This window comes from Dendrobium catenatum, unplaced genomic scaffold, assembly GCF_001605985.2.
Source record: "Dendrobium catenatum unplaced genomic scaffold, ASM160598v2 fragScaff_scaffold_1593, whole genome shotgun sequence".
NCBI classification, from domain to species: Eukaryota; Viridiplantae; Streptophyta; class Magnoliopsida; order Asparagales; family Orchidaceae; genus Dendrobium; species Dendrobium catenatum.
Window position 1 is genome coordinate 1,025,498 of NW_021320055.1, and position 22,704 is coordinate 1,048,201.

At 36.1% G+C, this 22,704-nt stretch overlaps 3 protein-coding genes across 5 annotated transcripts; all 3 read left to right on the forward strand.

Moving 5' to 3' along the window:
- Positions 1-7,000: 7,000 nt before the first annotated feature.
- Positions 7,001-9,566, forward strand: LOC110104285 (pentatricopeptide repeat-containing protein At2g21090-like). The gene is made up of 3 exons (XM_028700787.1): positions 7,001-8,953; positions 9,039-9,112; positions 9,244-9,566. Exons 1-3 carry the CDS (start codon positions 7,194-7,196, stop codon positions 9,309-9,311), a joined length of 1,902 nt encoding a protein of 633 aa, XP_028556620.1. The 5' UTR covers positions 7,001-7,193; the 3' UTR covers positions 9,312-9,566.
- A 2,363-nt stretch (positions 9,567-11,929) lies between these two features.
- On the forward strand, positions 11,930-19,674 carry LOC110104316 (probable 4-hydroxy-tetrahydrodipicolinate reductase 1, chloroplastic). Of its 3 annotated transcripts, none has more exons than XM_020833367.2 (8): positions 11,930-12,288; positions 13,298-13,535; positions 16,761-16,894; positions 16,995-17,069; positions 17,783-17,884; positions 18,706-18,815; positions 18,904-18,991; positions 19,170-19,674. In XM_020833367.2, the coding sequence occupies exons 1-8, from the start codon at positions 12,103-12,105 to the stop codon at positions 19,239-19,241; spliced, it is 1,005 nt and encodes a 334-aa protein (XP_020689026.1). In that variant the 5' UTR covers positions 11,930-12,102; the 3' UTR covers positions 19,242-19,674. The 3 variants fall into 3 exon arrangements, with proteins under 3 accessions (XP_020689026.1, XP_028556604.1, XP_028556605.1); XM_028700771.1 differs by having other exon boundaries at positions 18,923-18,991; XM_028700772.1 differs by lacking the exon at positions 11,930-12,288 and adding an exon at positions 12,355-12,639.
- A 1,241-nt stretch (positions 19,675-20,915) lies between these two features.
- LOC110104323 (putative RING-H2 finger protein ATL69) lies at positions 20,916-21,991 on the forward strand. Its single transcript, XM_020833375.2, has one exon. It carries the CDS (start codon positions 21,242-21,244, stop codon positions 21,770-21,772), a length of 531 nt encoding a protein of 176 aa, XP_020689034.1. The 5' UTR covers positions 20,916-21,241; the 3' UTR covers positions 21,773-21,991.
- The last annotated feature ends 713 nt before the right edge of the window (positions 21,992-22,704 follow it).

Genomic DNA, 22,704 nt, shown 5'->3' on the forward strand with positions numbered 1-22,704 from the left:
CATGCATGAATCTCGATGCAAATATGAGATTGAGGCTTCAAAAATTAAAATTGGGACCATCTGATCTCCAATTTCAGCAAGCTTATAGTTAAATTGAGCATCTCAGGGAGACGAACCCAACGAGATCAAATTTGATCTAATCCAAGCCCAAATGAACCCAAAACATACATGAAGGCTTCAAATAATTAATTGGATGCCTAAATGATCGTCAAATATGACATGCTCATAGTCAAATCAAGCGGCTTGACGAGATAAATCCAACGAGCACAAGATCATCAAATTCTAATATCATTAAGGCACTAAAATGGTCAATCAACGGTCTATGATCGAAGGAATCAATATCGACCATCCATCCTAACACTCCTCCCAACTTGACATTGATCTTTTGCATATTTAAAAGCCATGTTACTCTCCAAAAAACTATAAATATGTCTCCATTCTTCACATAAGTGAGAAGGAAAAAGAGTGAGAAAATGAAGGAGAGAAGAGCTCTGAAGCTGAAGCTCCACCCCGTCACCACACCAACAAATTTGCACCATCAGGTTGCGCTGTTGAATCTTTGGCTGACCATCGCCATTGGAATACCATAGGAAAACCACTAATGAGCCTTCCTTTGACCATCCTCAACCACTAAGTATGGTCTCTCTGATCAACGTATCAAGACTACAATCTTTCTAACCTCCATCATCCATCAACCATGATCATCTGGACCTCCGTTGCCCGCCAACTACGGTCTTTCATACCACTATCACCTGACTACGATCTTTCTGACATTTATCATCAGTAAACTATGATCCTCTCGACCTCTGTCATCCGACAACTATGGTCCTTTCATCCACCTTCGCCAACTACGATCCTTCCGACCACTGTCGCCCAACTACGGCCCTTCTGACCACCGTCACATGACTGCGATTTTTCTGACCTTTGTCATCCGTCAACTGCACTCCTCCTGACCTTCGTTGTCTATTGACTACAATCTTTCCAACCTACATTGCTTGCCGACTATGATCCTATCGATCAAACGAACATATCAATACTGATTATTCCAACTCCAGCTATATAATGCACTCTATATGATGTATATTTGCTACATCAAATCAAGTCCTCCCTCCTAAGAAAGGGCCTCATTTATAATAAATTGCAAACACTAGTGGATTCATTCAAACTAGGCCAGACCCCGTGGTTTTTCTCTTTTCAGGGATTTCCATATAAAAATTATGGTGTCTCTTATGAACGCTATAGCCATACTCTCGTATCTATTTGTGTGATGGATCTTCGTACAATGCTAAGATGCTAAACTATATCACTTTCTACTGCCACAAATATTTCAGGACGCAACAATAACATGATAACATTTTTTCAGGAAACTAAAGCTTTGTTTTAGACATCTTTCTTATTACTTTTTAAAGTAGTTTTTTGGTTCCAAAAAAAATTCAATTCAAGAAATTGTTGAAATTTTTATACTAAAAAGCTGCTTTAGACAAAAGGTAAGAATGCTATCCTAAATAAAACATTAGATTGTAGAAAATAGAACATTTTGTTTGCCAAGTCAACAATGGCAAGCCCATTATTAGTAGAGACCACTAAAAGCCAGTTGAGATATCACTGCCTTGAAAGCTGACATTATGTATAATAATTAATATAGTTGACTTAATAGTGTGAATGGTCAGGAAACTTTGATATATAAAATTCTTTTATGGAAATATTGTCATAAATGTTTGAAATTAGGACATCTATTTATTTAGTTATTCAATTATATATTTCACTCATTTTCCAATTTTGCATTTGCAATTGGTCATTTCAATTTCATTCCAACATGAAGACATGTACATTATTTTATAAAATGACATCATAGATTATTATTTTATTCTATGCATTTTCTTTTCTAAATGTGAACTACTTATTTATTTATTTTATATTTAAAATATCCTCAATTATTTGATTTTAAAGCTTCCAAATATTTAGGTTGGAAATTTTGAAAATTATTTTATGGACCAAATGAGCAGCTTTAATTTCAGAATCTAATGATATCAATAACGCTATGATGTTAGTCTACATGCATAAATAAAGCATTTAGGAGTATATAATTACGAATGATGGATGTCATTTAAGTGTCCAAATATCCTCCGAATTATATATGTTTATAATCAAAATGAGTGTATCCTTGAAATTGATATAAAATTCCAATAATGCACAATTTTAAGTTCATAATCTATATGAGCATCAAGAGTGATTTATCAGATCGCTTGTTAGAGTGTCTAGAATATTTCTATAATGTCTCTCCTTAAATCTATAAATATTTTCTAATACATTTATATAGAAGATGATTTTCATAATAGAGAAATCTAAATTTTATAGAGAATTATAGAATTTTATCTAACATCTACATTGGTTGTCACTATCCATCAACCAACATCAACTCAAATGTTGCGTGATGTTGGTTTTCGATGAAGTCAATGCATGTCATCATCTGTCTCCTAGCGCTATGTGTTGATCATCATTTAGTGCATAGTATCTTCTATCTCATGATGTTGGTTGTCGACCGGAATCTAACACATGTTGTCACCCATTGCTTGATGCCTACCATCAGCCAATGTCGATGCTCATTGTTGTCAAACTATTGACGCTCGCTATCCCTATCTGCCTTATGTCGTCCATCGCATGATGCTAATCATTGATCTACCTCTAAAACTTGCCTTCCTAGTTGCACAATTTTTCCATATCTTTTAAGAACAACTAATTTGCGCACTTATCATTACTCAACTTCTAATATTAGATTGCTTCTGATGCATGATAATGACTAGCACATGAGATTAGTTAACTACAAATGTTCTATGCTAGTCTTTCAAATCCCTCACTCTTCTATCGTAGCAAAATGATAACCAAGTCAATCACCCAAAATATCTCAATTTTTGAAGTGTCTTCTTAATCATCACCTAACACATAGTTAACAATTGATGTTTGTCATATATCCATTTCAAACATTCAAAGCACGTATTTCTAGTAACTCAATTTTACATCTTATTAAGAGAGTGAAAATCTAATAACCAACTATCACCCATTTTTTTAACTTTTCTAGTCAACTATCACTTGATGCCTGCTAATGATAAAAATTTGATATCTACCGGCCATCAACTTCTAACACCAATCTTCATGTTCAATTAATCTTCTCTCATATTTGTCTATGCAAGCTACTTTTCAGTATTGAACTTTCAAGGTTCAATTATTGATCACTACATGATATCCATAAATTTTCGTCGGTCACCGATATATGAAGTTCTTCATTATGTTCATTTGATATTATACTTTAATTGAAGAACAGCAAAGCGTACCTATCAATCTGTATGTATTATCTATTAATGACCAATGTCTGTTAACTAACAATACCTAACTCTTGTCTTCTTGATCATTGAACCAACCCTTCTATCATGTGCACAACTAAGTTGACCACCCTATGTTAAACAACTTTTGACATTTCTTGTTGATTGTCAGTTGATTCCGTGTTATTCACTCAGTCTCCTCTTATGTTAGAAGAATGACTAAGATAGCCTTCTAATATCAGCCAACTTAGGATATCCCTTATTAATCATCGTTGGCTTCTTAACATTGATTAATAACAAATGCCCACTAAGTAATAATGTTTAACACTCATTTTTCTAGGCACCCGACTTACCGATCTATCTTCCTATCATGATAAACTCATGTTGATTATTAACTCATACAAATAAATTTATTTAAATTGAATAAAGTCGTCTAATTCTTTCTCCCTGAATCTTCCACATAACAAATTTTATATCTCCTGCATATTATTCTCAACTTATTTCTATATGTAAAATTCCCCTTCAACTTTCAAATATTAAATTATTGCAATCCTCATCAATATCCCAACAAAATCATCTATAAATTGAATAAATATTTAATTTTACCAAGTAGAAACTCCTTCTAGAAGGATTAGCTAAAGAATATCCACAATAACTCCAAAATCCAATAATTAAATTGGTGTCAAATAGAGCATCACAAATCATAGCACCACTATGCAAATTATTCTCCATTTTTTATACAAAAGATGGTGACCAACAATTTTTTATTTTTTTTTAAATATATATTTTTTCTTGATAAGCTAAGGATATGGACAATCTTGCTAGGGTTAAAAAAAAAAAGATCTTCCAAGTTGGATCTTCAAAAATCCTTTATAGTGTGGGGTATGAGCTTTAAAGAATTGAATTTAATTGGCATACATTTGACTTATAAGCCTCTTTAAATTGAATTGTCCACAGATCAATAACTATCAACATAAATTATGTCAATGATGATCGGCGTTGCTCATCGGAGAGCAACCTCTCTATTTAGGCTTTTTTTGGACAGTTTTCTTACTGCATAAAAAATTTTTGTACTAAGAAAATATTTTAGTAAATAATAAGAAAGCTTTCCCAAACGAAACTTTATTTAATAACTTATAGCAAAATTAATTACATCCTATCAATCAAATAATTTTAATAAATATATATATATAGCCATTTTTCATCTATAATATTTATTAAAAATGATTTTTGGCACATAATTTTTTAAAAATGAAGGTAATTTGTAAGGGTCTGATTGAGACAGTTTTTTCACAGCTTTGATTGATAACATGCTAATTTTTTAGTAGGAGGGAATTTTAAATTGGCCACCTAAGCAAAAACAGTTTTACATATTTCACCTAAATGGATGACAATATGCAATTAACAAAAAAGTTGCATTGAGAAGCATAGAAGCTTCCTCAAACGCGAGCAGAATCTGGTCCTGTTTGGTTGGAATTGCTCATCAAATTTTAGATGAGTATTGTGCACCTACTTTATGAAAAAAATTAGGCAAAAAGAAGTAAAAAAGATGATAAACTGAATGTTTAAGAAAAAATCAGATGAGTATTTGTTAAACAAATCAGCATAGGCTATTAACATTAGACAAATCTAGAAATTGCAAAATTTGAGCATGTTTGAGAGAGAAATTGAAAAAAAAAAATATTATTGTTATAAATTTATATCATTAATTGAACCTCGTATTGCATGATCCTCACGTAAAAGTTGCGCCCACACGCTAACGAATAATTTTAGGCTTCGTTTGGGACGATTTTTTTTACTGCTTTTTAAAGTTGTTTTAAGAATTGATGGCCAATTAGTCAATATTCTATGGGTTTATCATGCCAAGTCGATTTGATCCTCGGAAAAAGTATTTTGATGTGTGTCTAAATCTTTTGATTTTTAGTTACTTAATGATGAGCCAACTCCAGAGCTTGACTTAGAGGTCATAGAGAATGAGATATATAGAGAGGATGCAATGTTATTACTAAAGAACAAAATATACCATCAGCTCAACAAAGATATAGTAAGATGATAATTAAATATAAATATATCATTTTGATAAATTTAAAAATCATTTTTTAATTTAGATTTCTTATTTATTGATGAAGGTGATGTGGATAATGAAGGATATAGAGATGATATAATTGGTTTCGATGATTTAGACGCATTTGGGATGAAGGATTTTGGTGAAGGGGACTTGGAGAGTCAACATTTGGGGATAATTTTTATGATGCAAATATAGGATATATTTTATTATACTTCATGTAGGCTGGAATATTTGCGGTGGTAGGGATATATAGAGTTTAGCCTCTAAGCTTTGTAAGAAGATCTAGCACATATACAAATAAGAGAGACGGGTGCAAGAGTCATAAAAGACACCAAGATTTTTACTTGAAAAAAATATAAAAATGAGAAAAATCACGGGGGCCAGCCCAGTTAAAATGATTTTACTAGTATTTATTGTTGATTATAAATGAGGCACTTCCTTGGGGCAAGGTCTTGGCTCGATGTAGCAAATATACATCACTTATAGCACATTACATGGGGAGTTCGAAGAATCTAATGATATAAGAGTTATTCTCAAGAGAGTGTTAACATGTTTGTTTGATCGGTGGGATCATATTTGGGCCACGCTAGTTATAGGGATTGTAGTTGATGGACAACATAGGTCGGATGGACAATAGTTGGGCAATAGTGGTCAGAGGGGTCATACTTAACATGCAATGATGGTTGGAGGGACTGTAGTCAGTGTTCGTCCGAGGTTGGAGAGACCATAGTCAAGATGTGATGGAGATCAGAGGGATCGTATTCGGGCAACGGTGGTTGGAGGGATGGTAGTCAGCATACAACAGAGGTCAGAGGATCATAGTCTATGGGCAATGGAGTTTGGAGGGACCGTAGTTGGTGGGTGATGGAGGTCGGAGGTAGGGGGTGCGACCGTGGTCGTAGTCAGCAGGTGACGGTGGTTCGAGGTACCATGGTTGATTGATGACAGTGGTCAGAAGATGGTCGTCGGAAGTCCAAAGGTTGTCGATGGTCGGATGGAAGTTAGATGGCGATTAACAAACGGGACATGGTCTGGTGGCCGGGCGGTGGACCAGTCAACACTTTCCCATCTCTAGCCAAAGGTCCCTTCATGAAGAGAGTAATAGTCTATTTATAGATTTTTGTAAGTGACATGCTCCATAAATATAAAGAAAATCCAAGATAATTTTGGAGTGCTCCATCAAACGTCCCATATTGATCCTCTCAATCATAGAGCGTTTGTCAAACATTCATATGCCCAAATGATGCTAGAATTAGGCGATATTACGCTTGTTGGATTTGTCTTCTTGAGCCGCTTGTTTCGACTATAAGCATGCAATATTTAAAGATCATATGACCATTCAATAAATGTTTTGAACATTCAAAATAAGCTTCAATTCCTTGATTGGGATCATTTGGGCTTAGATTAGATCGATTTTCGTGTTGTTTGTTTCGTCTTACAAAATGAATGCATTTAATTTTAAATTAATAAATTTATTTATTATGTATGTTTTATGCTCCATATTATGTTTTTGTTTAATTTTTTATTAAATATCTATAAATTATGATATCATTATTATATAAATTATATAATATATGAGTATAATTAATGTTTATTATATGATCCGATTCAATCCAATTCAAATCATTGAATCATTAACACCTCAATCCGATCGATCATCAGCAAATCAATTGAATTCTTTTGATCAAGTCACTGGCTAATTTCCAACTACCTCCCTCACCGAATCTTGAGCCAAAATCTACCCTTCAATTTCTCCTTCCCGATGCAGGGATGAACGCCGTGCAGCTGCCGGGCCACCGCCGCCGATGCCCCATCGTGGCATCCAACACGCCAAAGCCTCCCCTTGCCTTCTCGCCGACCTTAACCGCCACATCTCCGCCGGCCGCCTCGCCGATGCCGTCTCTGTCCTTCCTTTCCTTGCCCGCCACGGCCTCCGCCCACCAACCCGCACTCTCTCCCTACTTCTTTCTCACTGCCTTCACTCCCCTGCTTCCCTCCCCTTAGCCAGCCGCGTCCTCAACTTTCTCCATTTCACCGCTCTTAAGCCCGTTTACCCCTCCCACACCTTTCTCTCCAATCAAATCCTTCATCTCCACTTCCTCCTTGGCCGCTCCGACCGCGCCCAAGACCTGTTCGGCAAAATGCCTCAACCAAACGTTTTCTCATATAACACAATGCTTGCAGGATACGTCCGACTCGGCTTGATAGCTCATGCTGTTAACCTATTTAATTGTATGCCGCATCGGGACCTCGTGTCCTGGAACACCATCATCCTCGCCCTTGCCCGCACTGGCGCGGCAGCGGAGGCTGCGGCATTCTACTCCCGCCTCCGTAGCTCCACCCTCGTTGTCAATGCTCATACTTTCTCTGCTCTACTTACTGCCTGCGCCAGCCTTGCTGATAAAAGCCTCACCTTGCAAGCCCACGGGCAGGTTCTGGTTGCTGGTTGGTCTTACAATCTAGTGGTTTCGAGCTTGCTCCTTGATGCTTATGCTAAGCACGGGATAATAAAGGATTCAAGGAAGGTGTTTGATCAAATTCCTGTTAGGGATGTTCTTGCTTGGACTGCAATGGTGTCTGCCTATGCCAAGGGCGGGGATATGGGTTCTGCTCGGCAGCTGTTTGATGAGGTGCCCGAGAAGAATCCTGTCTCATGGACAGTGCTTATTGGTGGGTATTTACGCAATGGTCTTGCATTTGAAGCTTTGAATTTGTTCCGAATTATGGTTGATGATGGTGTTCAACCTGATCAATTCACTTTTAGCAGCTGTATTTGTGCTGCTTCTGCAATTGCTTCAGTTAAACATGGCAAGCAAATACATGCTCGCCTCTTTAGAACACATTTCAAACCAAATGCGATTGTTCTTAGCTCTCTTATTGATATGTACTCCAAATGCGGGGATTTGGAGGCTGGTCGTCGAGTTTTTCGTCATTCAAGTGTCATCAGGAGGGATGTAGTTATGTGGAATACTATTATATCTGCTGTAGGTAGTCATGGTCATGGGAGAGAGGCAATTAAATTGTTTGAGGAAATGGTTAGTATTGAGATCAAGCCTGATTCTAACACATTTGTTGTTCTTCTTACTGCATGCAGCCATTCAGGTCTAGTGCTTGAGGGTTGGCAATTTTTTGAGTCCATGGCTGAGAAACATGGCATTGTACCTGAAGAAAATCATCTTGTTTGCTTGGTGGACCTTTTGGGAAGGGCTGGTCGATTCGAGGAAGCAATGGAGTGTTTGGGTAAAGAACCCTGTAAATTTAGTTCAAGAGCTTGGAATGCATTGCTTGGAGCTTGTAAGATACATGGAAATTTACTGCTTGGAGAGCAAATTGCTCAGCGACTTTTGGAGTTGGGGCCACAGTCTTCTGGTTCTTATGTTCTACTCTCTAATATATATGCAGAGGATGGGAAGTGGATGTCAGTGGAAAATGTGAGACATTCCTTGCAGGAGAAAGGAATGAGAAAAGAGTACGCTACAAGCTGGATAGAAGTGGATAATGTGGTTCCTTCAGTAGAAACTTCTACAAATTCACCTTTGAAAGAGAACTTGCATGATATTTTGAGGTACTAAGTCAATCACTTGGAAGATGATTATTCCTTCTCAATGGTGCTTTGAAGCACTTCAATATTGCCAATAATGTGCTTTCAGCTCAAATATCAGTCTTCTCGGGACAAACCGCATACTTGAGCTATTCACTGAGTTAATGGAACATTTTATTTTAGGTAACAGTCTCCAACTATAGCCAATCTATTTATCTATTTTCTTGTTTCTTTTGTAAAATGCAAGTATGTGCCATTTTTACATCTATGGTTGGTCAATCTGCTAAAGTTTCTTTACTTTCTAATTTCCACAGCTAAAACGATCAGCGAACACCATTGCCCGCTCACCGCCGACCAACAACGTCCACTATTGCTTGACTAATACCGACATTCGCCTTCACCCAACTGCGAACCGTTGGCTGATACTGGCTCCCATCACTCCTTTTTATTCCTCTGACATTTCCCACTACTCTGATTGAGGAATAGCATAGCAGTTTATAATTTTTAATCTTGCCTTTTCTAGTTTTTTAGAAGGCAGATTCTTGTAAAAGTCAAATAATTTGTTTTATTAGGTCATATCCCATAAATTTTCTCTTCCTGAGTTTTTCAAGTAAAATCTCTTGTGCATCTTGTGAGACCATTTTATTTGTATGTTAAACTTTGTGCAAATAACTCATCATCTACCATAGCAAAATCTTATAGAAAATAATAGTTGGCGCTGTCCAGTTCTGCTTTTTCTTATGCTCTACTCAAGTGTCCTCTCTTCATTCCATTATTTTTAAGATAATTAGATTTTAGAGTTTTTTAGCAAGGTTTATTTTTCTCTCAATTAAATTATTTGGCACAGAAATATACCTTTATTTATTTATTTCTGTTGGAGACTTCTGAAGAATGATGTAACTATTGATGTAAGGTTGGTAAGGTTGGAGGAATTGGGTTTCCAGATGGCTTCAAAATGCTTGTGTTGTGTTCAGGAGGAATCCATATCTCATATTTCTTCTTAGTGCTGTGATATCAGAGATTTGAGATTTATTTTGTTTGGAAAATTTTAGTTCAGGCATATTTAATTCAAAGTTTTCTACGTGCTCACATCATGTTCCTTATTTTATTTTTGTTTTAGGTTTAGGCGGTGTGAGAAGACTGATTGCAAGCATAAAGTTTTTCAAATTTATTGTTAAAAGAACTTTGGTGATTATAAAAGAATGAATGCTTGTATTTAATTTAGGAATTACATATAAAATCTTATCTTGGTCATGGAGAGGCTAATTATGTGCATGATTGTGCTTAAGGGGATCCTGGAGAGGAAACTAGTGTCTTGTGGTGGACATTTTTCAATTCCACGGAAACTTATATGTGTCTTTCATGGTTAATCGTATGTACAATCTTATTTGTTCTCATATTGACCTGCTTGCATAGAATGTAAAGGCCTACGACCATTTTGTCATACGGGACAGTGTGATCGTACCTTTTGCATTCTGACCCGCCAGCAGCATCCTTTCGGTGCCTCTAAAAGGGAGGAAATTATCTTTTGGAATCCTATAGTTTGCTCACTCTATTTTATTTGGATGCCATCTTTTGTTTATGCTGAACTTTCTGCTTTGATTATGGATACTGCATTGTGTACAACTCATGCATTAAGGTTTTGTTTGGGATTACATTCTTATTGTTTTTTGAAGTAATTTTTTAGTACAAAAAATTTTAGTTCAACAAATTTTTGAACTAAAAAATTATTTTAGAAAGTAGAAAATCTTTAGCTATATTGATGCCTAGGCCATGACAAATCTAATTAATATAACTGATTAGGTTAACTGGATAGTCTGGATGTATTTTTTCATGGTCAGAAACGCCATGAAGTTATAGACCTGCTTTCAGTTTAGATTTTTTTCTTCTTCTTTACATATTAGAAGGGAATCTTATTCTGCAGATGGCTAGCTTGTTAATGGAGGCCATGATAAGATTCATGATCTGTGTGGCTTTGAAGGCTTTTTTTTTAATTTTTTTTTTTTTATGTGGGTTTGAAGGCTTGTTAATGAAGGGCATAGAGAAAAGGGTATGGGCTTGCTATGATCGTCGATGTCAATCATCAGTCTAAAATTCTTTTGATTTTAAAGCTTTTTTCCAATTTTAGATCCTCTTTATAATTTTTTGGAGTTATTTTTTTTTTAATTTTTGCCAAAATTTTTAAATACTCATTTGATGTTCTGTGTTGATCCTCTTGATCATAGATTATTTTTTAGACTTATAACTTAATGATGTGAAATTGAATGATATTGTATTCGTTAGATTCTTTTTGTTGAGAACCTTCTTATGAATATAAACACATTAGACTCACATATCGGTAGGGATGTCAATTTTTGACACGACCCGAAACACGAACCAAACCTGACCCAGAAAAATCCGGGTTCGGGTTGAACAAATCAACCCGTTTTAAAAATCGGGTCGGGTTCGGGTTGACCCAGCAACCCGAAATTGACCCGAAAAGTGACACGAAAACTCATATTTGACCCGAAAACCCAAGGTCGACCCATTTTGACCCGATTTTGACCCGAAAATTAGCAATTTTAGATCAAATTCGGGTCATTAGTGTCGGGTGCCCGGACCTGAATCGGGTCAGGTTCAGGTCAAGAAACCTGACTCGTTTTTAAAAACGGGTCGGGTTCGGGTTGACCCGAACAGTGCCGGGTCAGTTTCAGGTTCGACCCGAACCCGACCCGCTGACCCGAATTGACACACCCCTACATATCGTTAGCCCTTAAACTATATCATAAATTTTTTATAATGTTTGATTTGGGCTCATTTGAACTCGTATTATGATATTTTTGGGCTCTTCTTATTGAAATACTCATTTCTACTATAAACTTGTTGAACGGAGCTTGAATGGTTTAATTTAGAAAGTTCCAAATTCAAAAATTGCTTCAAATTCTACAATTTTTTTAGTTATAAAATAAATAAATATTATAAAACACTAAATTAGTAAATTCTGTATTAATTTTTAGCGAACCTTTTTTTTTTCTTCCCACAAAGTTATTGCAAATTGCTGTTATCGAACTGTACTGATACATTCGGGGGCTCGTAAGCGGGTGCCGCGGAGCCGCCGCTGCTCCAACTTCCGGGGCCAAGGACAAGCATCAAAACCTAATTTTGAAGCTTTCAGCGAGCGATATCCTCGAGAAATGACTTCGCTTGGCCTCGATACTACCCTTTTCTCTCGGGGAAGTACGAGGCAGCGCTGCTCCTTGTTTGGTAAGAGCAGGTGCTGCCATGCGAAGCCCATCGATACCATTTTCAGAGCTTCTGCTGCTCCAAGCCTCGTTAAAGCTCCATCCACCGAACACTCAGGCGTCTCTTTTCCAATCTTGGTAGGGTATAATCTTCTGCGGATTGGTGGACGGTGTTAGCTCCAAAAAAATGCGATTTTTCAGCTTATGTGGTGCCTTTGTGGTCGTTTATTGTTAGTCTTTTTAGCATTCCCTGTGTTAGGGTTTATGAGATTTTTGGTGATAGGGTTTCTGTAGCTTTGAATGATTGAATTGGAGCGGGAGGGTTTTAGCAACCAATTTGCTTGCATTCTGGAAGGAGTGCTGGAGGGCTCAAGTTTTTCTTTGGTTATTTTTAGTTGGTCACATGCTGCTGATAATCATGACTCTGATTAGCAAATTTGAGCTACTGCAACTTGCCTGCATTTTGTCTATCAACTTGCCATTTATCTCGTTAAGTTCTCAACTTTTCATATTATAATTTTAATTCAAGCACAACTTTTCACCTTTCATGCATGCATATTGTGAAGATCGCTTTTTAAATCGCTTTTTAAATTCTTACAAGAAGTCATTTTGGAACCATGTACATATGCTAAATAACTCTTCATGAAAATACTAAAAGCTCACTAATTACATTGTATTTTAGTTTACTAAGTTAGTGTTTTTCTTGAATATTGCTTTCTCATCCCTATTATGCCATCTATTTTTTTTAGCCATTCCTTTATATTCAATCTCCTAATTTTTCTTTCAAATCTATGACCATTCACTTCTACATTTTATTTTTACTGCTTCTAGTATATTTTGTCTTATGTCAGTCAATGTATTTAAAACCAAGCATGGTTTCTTAATTATCATAGTTTTGGATTCAATTAATGCATAAGAGAAGGAACTTTTCTAGAATTGTTTCTACTTGGAAGTATCAAATTTCGATATGCTTTTCATTGGAAATGTTTAGGGAAAGTTTAAAAGAAAACTAGGAATTTGGTTGATACTATTAGTATCTTATAAGTATGATGAATTTATGTGAAAAAATAGCATTTCATCCATCCATAACCTTTTTGTTGATCAATATGTTCATCTCTTTCTTAATCATATCATTTAAACTTGCCAGGTAAATGGTTGCACTGGAAGAATGGGTAGGGCAGTTGCTGATGCAGCTGTTTGTGCGGGCCTCCAATTAGTTCCTGTAACATTCAGCAATTCGGAGAAGCCAAATAGAACTTTACAAGTTGGCAATGTAGAGATTATGATCCATGGTCCATCTGACAGAGAGAATGTCCTTTCTTCCATCTATAATGAATATCCCAATGTTATTGTGGTTGATTATACAGTTCCAGATGCAGTGAATAGTAAACAATTTACTTATCTCTCTATCCTCTCCTTTCTCCATGCACCCACACCTTTTTAAGTTTTAACATTGTTTTGGGCTCATATATATATATATATATAGAAAACTAGAGTTAAGTAGTACAATTATAATTCATAGATTCCCAATAGTACAACTACAAAAAACAAAATAAAAGCTAAAGACAATTTGAAGTAGAGTAAGAAGCCATCACTTCTTTTTCAGAGCCATAATAATCATTCTATCGAATACTCTTTGGTTTAACTTGGGATATTCTCATGTATTGATTGATTTTTATGTATTACTAGTTTAATGTTATTTTCATATATTTTAAGTCTTTTTGATGTATTTTAGTCATTTTCAGTCATGATTCATGTTAGTTTGTGTTATTAGGTTTTAGGTGCTATTGTGCCAAGAATTAAGATATTCTCTTCCTTCATGCCTTGGTCAGTTACTCCCTCTCTCTCCTACTACAATATTTTTTGTCCCATGCAATTTCCACCAATCCAACTCTTGGTTTCTCGACCACCTGTTTGACTTCATCCCCCCCCCCCCCCCTGTTTTCTTTCCCCCCCCCCCCCCCTTCCTTTTCGATGACTTATGGCATTCCCTATCAAACATTAAGTGGTTGACCACTCCTCTCCTCCTTTTTTTGTTATTCTACCTTTTGGTATCCTCCTCCTTATTGCTATAATTAGTGAGTCACTAATCATATACTGTACTTTCTTATAAATAAAGATTGAGTTTTTCCACTTACTCTTGTTATTGTGTGCTCTTTACTGGAGTGAAGGGCTTCTTTAGTGAATGCGTTGCATTCCCTTGGAGAAGGACATCCAAGGTTAGGAATGTTGCTAATACAATGGAGGGCTGTTTGTAAGAGCAGTTTTTTTATTGTCTGGGTATTGTTATTTCAATACCTCATCTTCTTTTTTCTCTAGATATCTTATCTAGGACTTTCATCTATATTTGTGTCATTTAATTGGTGTAGGATTTTGTTAGAATTAATATATTAAGATCTTTTCATTTGCAAGTTACTTGTATTTTTGTTGTCGTTTGACTTTTGAACTTGTAGTTGGTTTAGTAGAATAAATACAAAAACTTGTCTTCATTGTAATTCTCTTCAAACTCCTACTTAATTATCTTAAGATATTTTTCCATCATCATCAATTCCAGCAGAATCAATTTTCTCATAATTTGTGGGGCCTTCCCGAGGTTATGACCAATTTCATTCTGTCAAAGGGAGTAATGATTGTAACCATAATGATAAGTTCATTAACAGGGCTATCTATAGCCCCAGGTGAACTTCAAAGGACACCATCAAAGGTTCTGACAACCACTATTTGGTTCTTGGGATGAACTAAAGAAGCGACTCAAAGAAAAATACCTTATTTTAATATTTAATGATCGATTTTTAGAGTAATTGACTATGCTAAGACACATTTGACGGTCTTTCGAGACCCCTTATATGACTTGTTTTAGTGAGTTAATGATATAATAGGACGTCATAAAAGATTCTTGGGTCACCATAATTAGATTTTGTTGCTGGTTGTATTCTAACATCCATTGGGAAATGTTGGCTTGAAATATCTTCACTCTTGAGGAATCATTCCAAATAACCTTCAATTGGAGCAGTATATTCATCCTCTTCCTCAGAGGTTTCCTCCATCGAAAAGTACTTCCAAAAATCAGCCCTCAACACTTTTGTATCTCTGAAGGGAACTTCGGATTTTAAAGGAAAATCTAAATTTGGGGTTATTAGCTCCAAAACCTTTGGAATCACTTGCTTCACATATAACAAAATTGGCCATTTTGCTAGTATCTGTCTCCATAGGAGTCTCTATATGGATGCCTCATATCTGGTAATGTAACTATGTGTATTGACTATCCTGCAAGCCAAAATTGACGAGAAACACACCAATATTTTTCAAACTTATTTTAAAGTGGTGACAATTTATGTAAGTATCATTATCAGTGGTAGCTACATGAATGCGGTTTCTACTATTGCCCTAGCCTTGGATGGGGCTCACTTTTAAGCCTTATCATGGCCTTAGAAAGTCATTTGGGCTAACAATACCATCATTTGTCACCCAATAGTGCCTTCCCTTAATACACCTACTTTTATCTATACAGTATTTGGTTGAAGAATGGGTGCTTATAAAGTATTGATTATTCCCAATCATTTTGTCTATATGTGAGTCATAATAGCTTACTCAACAAAGTGATGTACTGTCTAAGTTTCCTCTTGAGCATGACCAAGAGGATGATAAGATAAATCATCATTTTGTTCATCCATGGAATCAAAATCAACCCAAAAGTTCGAACTACCCAACCCTGCCAAATTGCTAAAATTTGATATATGGCCGAAAGCACCCACAACAATAAAAGACGATTGAGAATAGCTTCTAACAAAAGCATTCAACTCCATATTAGGCAATTGAACATGAGCTGGCCGCCGATGCCAATACCACCAATGCCACCCGCAACATCATTGTCTACCAAAGAGGAACCACCAAGCGAAGTATTCGTCGTGATATGAGGCATGGAATTGGTGGGACCTCATCACCCACATCCTGGCTATTTGCTCAATCACTAGCATATGTAGGAGGAGATGGAATGAGATCAAGGGACACGAAGGAACTTATATGAGCAACTCTAGCATGAGAACCACAGTTTCAACTATCTCTTGAGCTAGAGATTCATGTTTGTCTTTACCAAGATAATTTTCCTAATCCACGTCATTAATTTGAGCTACAGTGGTAGCATTGTTTTGATGACTATTTTAGGCTTTATTTGGGACGGCTTTCTTACTGCTTCTTAAAACAGCTTTTTAGTATTAAAATTTTAATTTTTGAACTAAAAAGCCATCTTAAGAAGCAGTAAGAAAGCCGTCCCAAACGGAGCCTTAGTCTAAAAGGCTAGAATTGATGTCCAGAGTGTTGTTATCTCTAACAATGATATTTGCAGTCATAAGCTGATCATTCTTATCATTGTTTGGAGCTTCTTGTTTAGAGCATTGGCATCAATACCATCCCCACAGTACCTCTCTTTCAGATGCTATATTAATGTTGTTAAATTGAATAACTGGCAATAGCATTAATGTTCTTTTATACATAGTCAGAATTCTTCAAGTGGTGTGTTTGTGTTCCTCAGCAATGCAGACATACTCCATTAATGTACAAACTCATGCTCAGGCGTGACTCAGTCTGAGTTCATATATTTATTTCTGCAGGAAATGCTGAACTTTATTGTAAATTAGGCTTGCCATTTGTCATGGGCACTACAGGAGGAGACAGAGAATTGTTGTATAAGACAGTAAGAGATGCCAATGTTTATGCAGTAATTTCTCCACAGATGGGGAAACAGGTCAGTCTAAAAGTTCTCAAAATCAATAGAATAATTTTCTGACCTTTACTTTTCTTTCTGTGTCGATGAGATTTTCACTAAACTTTTCTTCTTTGAGTAGGTTGTTGCATTTCTTGCAGCTATGGAATTAATGGCTGAGCAGTTTCCTGGAGCGTTTTCAGGCTATTCATTACAGGTTTTACTAATTTACACTAGTTTTAAAATTTTCTCTTCACCAATCATAGGAGAAACTGGATTTATGTCAAAATTTGGTCTTTCTACTTGTTAGTATTTGCAAGATTGTATCTGTTTTTAACTTTTTCAAATAGCCATGATTACTGTTTCATGCCAAGGCCTTTTCCTTTTGGAGTCACCTTTCATCTACCATTTTATAAAACTCTCTAGACATGTCTACCATGATTTTTTGATACATTGCATGATTATAGGAGAATTGAAAGCCTATCAAGATTATTTTTGCTCCACATCATTGAAGTGATTATATTCCAGAAATCACATATGCTTGGAAGGGTTTCTGTTCTTCTAAGGCGATGTCTTATCTATATTTGATTCTTTCAAATACATAAGAATTGAAATTCTTGAGGACACTTTTTTTTTTGCACACCTATTCAAATTTAGCTAAAACAGAAAAATCTCCTTAAATTTTATCAAGTTTGGATTCTGATAAAAATCAATAGGGCCATTTTCTTTAGACATTCTTAAGCTACTTTTCTTTCAAGAACTTTGAAGTATGACTGCTGGAATGTGAAGGTTATTTTCATTAAAATATGTAATCTTTCGTAAATGCTAGAGTTCTTTGTCTTCATGTCTTGAATGATTTCTTTTGTCCACAGCTGTTGTTCTTCTTTATACACTCTTGTTAATTTTTGTGACCGATTGCATATTTAACAGGTGATGGAATCTCATCAAGCAGGCAAGCTAGATACATCTGGTACAGCTAAAGCTGTTATTTCTTGCTTTCAGAAGCTGGGTGTCTCATTTGACGTGAATAAGGTTAGTTGGGTGACTATATAATTTCTGTTAAGTCTAACCTACTAGTTAAGTGGATCAGTGATATAGGGCTTCATTCATGAAGACAGGTTATGAAGTTGCCCTCATTTCTTTTGTTTTATCCTTCACCCACCATGTTTGACAATACCACTTATGCCATACAAGAATGGAAAATCTTGATGAATGGTTTAGAGTGTATGTTTTCATTGCCTGCATGTAAATTGCAGAAGGCGACGCATTCTTATCGTTGCTACTGTTCATTTCTTTTTTATTTGCTTTATTTTTGGGGCATTTGATTCCACTGAGCCCGGGCCTCCGAGCCCAAGTGCAGTAGCAAGATCTTTTTTTCTGTAGGTTAAGTTACATTATTGCAACAGCTTAATGAGCATACATAAATGATTGTTATCAACTAGGTGTCAGGGGGGAATTGCCCCCCTTAAAAAAAAATTAATTATAAAAGAGGTGCATTTAAGTTATTCCCCCCTTAAGCCTCTTACTTTGCCCCCCTTTTGCACTAACCACCCGTAATCACTCTAACATAAGCGCAAAAATTTCGAACAAATCATGCCTTCATTTATTTCAATTTATACTTTTCTAGGACTTAATAGATTAATAAGCTTGTAATAATTTTCAATTTATCTATCATAATGAAATATGAGATTTTGCTTTGAATTATGTCTTCATTTTATTTTATTTTTTATAATTTTATCTATTTATATGAAAATTCCCCCTCCCCCTAAAAGGAAAGGCTGATTCCGCCCCTGTTATCTATAGAATGTTGAGTTACTTTGCTTATGAATCTTAGTTTTTACTCTTATTGATAGATAAAAATGATCAGAGACCCTAAGAAACAACTTGAGATGGTGGGTGTTCCTGAAGAGCATCTCGAAGGTCATGCATTTCATATGTACCATCTCACTTCGCCCGACGACACGTAAGCATACCATCCCTAAAATCAGCTTTACTGAAAGTTCCATAGTCTGTTTCAGTCTACCTACAAATTCTTCGCTTGCTTTCATCAGCGTTTCTTTCGAGTTCCAGCACAATGTTTGCGGTCGCTCAATATATGCCGAGGGCACCATTGATGCTGCCATATTTCTTTCCAAGAAGGTCAATTGATCTTTCTCTTCACCCTTTTCACTGTTACTTGTCAAATTATGTTCTCTCTGTAGAACTCATCTGGTTGCTTGAAGTTAGCAAATTTTGTTCTTCAAAAATGACTGAAAACATAATGAACCAAATGAACCCTTAGGAAACTTCAGTAATCTATGATTTTGTTCACTTGCAGATCAAGTCCAAGACTGACAAAAGAAGAATATTTGACATGGTAGATGTCTTGCGTGAGGGAAATATGCGGTGATTCCTGTTTCTTTTTAAGGCTTCATTTTTCCTTCTGTTGAGTTGTGCAAGTTTGCGATAATGGTAATCTGTAGTGAGGCTTATTTATTCCAGTTGTTTTGAAAGCTGCTCTTTAGGTGACATAGAGCGCCATAGATTTGCTTTTGAGCTAGTAGGATTGCATTAGTGAACCAGTATGAATAACTAAGCACTTGATGATGATGGACAATCCATACGCAATCCAAAACATTAGTGTGGCTTATGTTGATGTTCTCATGGTGTTTGGAGTCTACAGGAGTGGCATCCCTGGTTGCAACTTTCTCCTGTTGCTCCACTTTAGCTTTCCATGATGGGTGTTATTATTGTCTCCGGAGTTTAATCCTCGTATTTACGAGAGATTATTACATGTGGAGTCTGAACACAACTTTTCGGTAGGACTCTAATCATTGTGAAGATATCTGAATTTTCTCTCTACACACACTTTGTAGAAGACAAAGAAAAAAAATCCAAGTTTCTTTGTTTAATTGGAGTTCGGATGGTGTGCTTACTCCGCTGGGGGTGCAAACGAGTCAAGCCGACTCGCGAGTCAGCTCGGACTCGACTCGATAACAGGCTCGACGAGTCGAGCTCGACGGCTTATCGAGCTCGAGCTCTAACAGGCCGCTGCTGGCAGCTAGTTGAGCAGCTCGTGGGCGGCAAATCCAAATCTCGCACGTCGAATGCATTTGCCAAATCTTCTTTAATTAAGCTTGGGCCTGATTGGTTAGTTCAAATTAAGCTCAAATGAGTGGGAAATGTGAGCACAATTTATCATGGCTAGAGTCTAATTTTTACGAAAGATTAATTTAAATTGTCTGTTTACTTTCATGATTAGTGGTGGATCTGTACCTTTAAGTAGGAATGTTATATCCTTCAAATAAATTCACACTATTATTGGATTACTTTAAGATGCATAAAGATTCTTCTATCAAATTCATAAAATAAAAATAGCTTTATAGATATAGGTTTCGTTTGGGATAATTTTTTTATTGTTTTTTAAAACATTTTTAGTATAGAAATTAGAGTTTTAAAAAGCAATAAAAAAGTTATTTCAGACGAAGTAATAATCTATAGCTGAAATAACTTCAACAAATCATAGAGTATTTAGTTTATTTTGATCTGTAGGTTAGAAGTTTTGACTATCAATTTTGAGGTGTTGAATTCGAATTTTACGTATATGTTTATGTGAGTTTGTCTTAATTGACTTAATGTCACAAAAAACAAATATTAATGATAGAATCACCTATAACCTGATTATGGCTATCAGATCTTTTTTTTTTAAGCTTGCATTGCTATTTTTGATAAAGTTTACATAGCCAATTTTAAGCCCAAGTCTTAAAAAAAACTTTTATTTTTCTTGAAATGTAAATATTTGATTACAGCTTTGTTTGGGACAGTTTTTTTCTTGCTTCTTAAAGTAGCTTTTTAGAACAAAAATTAAAATTTTTATACTATAAAGTTGCTTTAAGAAGCAACACGAAAGCTGTCCCAAACGAAGCGTACATTATAAAAAAGAAAATATATATATAATTATATCCTCACATTTTGTATCATAAATTATATATATTCTAACCGTTAGCTTTGTTCAAAAAAGGAGAAATTATTCTATGTGAAGGCCAAATGCAGCTTTACATTCGAAGATCAACCAGAATGAATCACGTCAGAAATATCGAACTTAATATCAAACAGTATCGAACAGTATTGAATCACAGTACCGATATGATTCATTCTAATTGATCTCCATCATTGACAAAATAATTTCTCCCAAACCATACAATGAATACAAACGAATTGCCCATAAGGAAAGCAACGGCTATCTCATTAATCCACCGAAAAAGCAGTACAACACGCATTACCCTTTCCCCAAAACCCTTCCTGATTCACCTCCCAATTCCCATAATCAACAAAGCTGTCATCTTTTTCCTCTCTCCTCCCCCATAAACCTCTCTGCGCTGGCGCCGCTTTCTCCTCTCCCATTCCGCCATGGTTTCTCCGCAAGCCATAGCGGCCGAAACCCTTTTCGTTTCCATAGCCATCCCCTTGTGCTCTCTTATGCTCTACATCTTAGTTGAAATGGCCTTCCAATCCATTAAACTCTGGCTCCTCAGCCGCCGCTTTCCCGGCGTGGCCTTCCACTCATCCGCATTCCGTGCTGCTCCGGAGGCCGCGCAGCAGCGCCTTGCAGATCTCAGCTCCATAGCCGTCGATATCTACCAGCACCCTGCAGCTTCCTTGCCTTCGTCTTCTTCCTCTTCAGCTCCAGGCAGCAGCGCCAGAGTTAATGAACCGGAGAGCTGCGCTGTGTGCTTGGCGGATTACGAGGTCGGCGACGAGGTGAAGGTGCTTCCGGCGTGCAAGCACGTTTTTCATCGCCACTGCATCGATTCCTGGCTCTTTGCCTCGCGGGTACTCTCTTGCCCTGTTTGCCGCTGCAAGGTTTTTGATAAAATGCCTGAGAGGATGGAGCGGGGTATTGAGATAAGCATCACTACAATGATCTGCTTGTGTATATGAAAAAAGAAGCTTTTTTTTATGTATATTTTTAGGAAATGAGGTATTCAAAACTAAAACTGAAAAGAATTCCATTAAACAGACCATTCGGTTCCTTTTAGACGTTTTAGGCCATGTTCCAAAACTAATTAAGACTGGAATGAGAGCTCAGCTCTCCCTGTTTGTAATTAAACGAGTAATAATCTTCTTTTAGCATTAATGGGCGGTCCTCTGTGTAACCATTCAAATTTTTAACTATTGAAATATTGTCTGCTTAGATGTAAAGGTCTCACGGTCTTATCCTGTTGGTGTAACTTCCCAGTAAGTCACCCATCATAGAATTGCTCCAGGATGAGTATACTTAACTTTGAAGTTTCTTAAATAAAATTCCAACAATTATACCAAAAAACGCCTCGATGTTTTTACTTATGAGTTTCAGACTCTAATCCTAATATAAGATAGTTTTGCTTCCTAGTTTCTTCATGATTACTGAGGCCAAAACTTCAAATTTACTCTAATAAAAAAAGTTCATTGAGTTGTCATTGCAAGAAGAGGTAGCATAATTTTCTCATGATTTCAACACAAAGAAGATGATTGGTAGTTGTGCACATTGATTGCACTTCCAAATCATAATTTTCTTCTTGAAATAAAATTCTTCCATATACCTTTCAGCCAAATGGAGTCCCATAATATGAACATTATCATCTTCTCAATGTTTAGAAGAAAATAATAATTAAAAAAAATGCAGATATTGTTGTTTCATACACAGCCCAATTACACACATTAAGCTTATGGCAATCTTTGGTTAAAATTTTCAACCGAACTCGATAGCTATTATATTTCATTCGTTATAATTTTTTTACTGTTTTATTTTTCTGATCGCAACAACAATCTTTTTTTACCACTTTTTTTTTTGCTACTTTTAAGAAAATTTTGTGCGAGAAAGCTTTTTCCTA

What these genes read in the sequence shown, in the direction of transcription:
- LOC110104285 (XM_028700787.1), top strand. Translation starts at nt 7,194, where the DNA reads ATGCCCCATCGTGGCATCCAACACGCCAAAGCCTCCCCTTGCCTTCTC. An exon ending in AACTTGCATGATATTTTGAG is followed by an intron (nt 8,954 to 9,038) that starts GTACTAAGTCAA and finishes ATGTGCTTTCAG; the next exon opens with CTCAAATATCAGTCTTCTCG. An exon ending in AATGGAACATTTTATTTTAG is followed by an intron (nt 9,113 to 9,243) that starts GTAACAGTCTCC and finishes TAATTTCCACAG; the next exon opens with CTAAAACGATCAGCGAACAC.
- LOC110104316 (XM_020833367.2), top strand. Translation starts at nt 12,103, where the DNA reads ATGACTTCGCTTGGCCTCGATACTACCCTTTTCTCTCGGGGAAGTACG. An exon ending in TTTCAGGCTATTCATTACAG is followed by an intron (nt 17,070 to 17,782) that starts GTTTTACTAATT and finishes CATATTTAACAG; the next exon opens with GTGATGGAATCTCATCAAGC. An exon ending in TCTCATTTGACGTGAATAAG is followed by an intron (nt 17,885 to 18,705) that starts GTTAGTTGGGTG and finishes TCTTATTGATAG; the next exon opens with ATAAAAATGATCAGAGACCC.
- LOC110104323 (XM_020833375.2), top strand. Translation starts at nt 21,242, where the DNA reads ATGGTTTCTCCGCAAGCCATAGCGGCCGAAACCCTTTTCGTTTCCATA.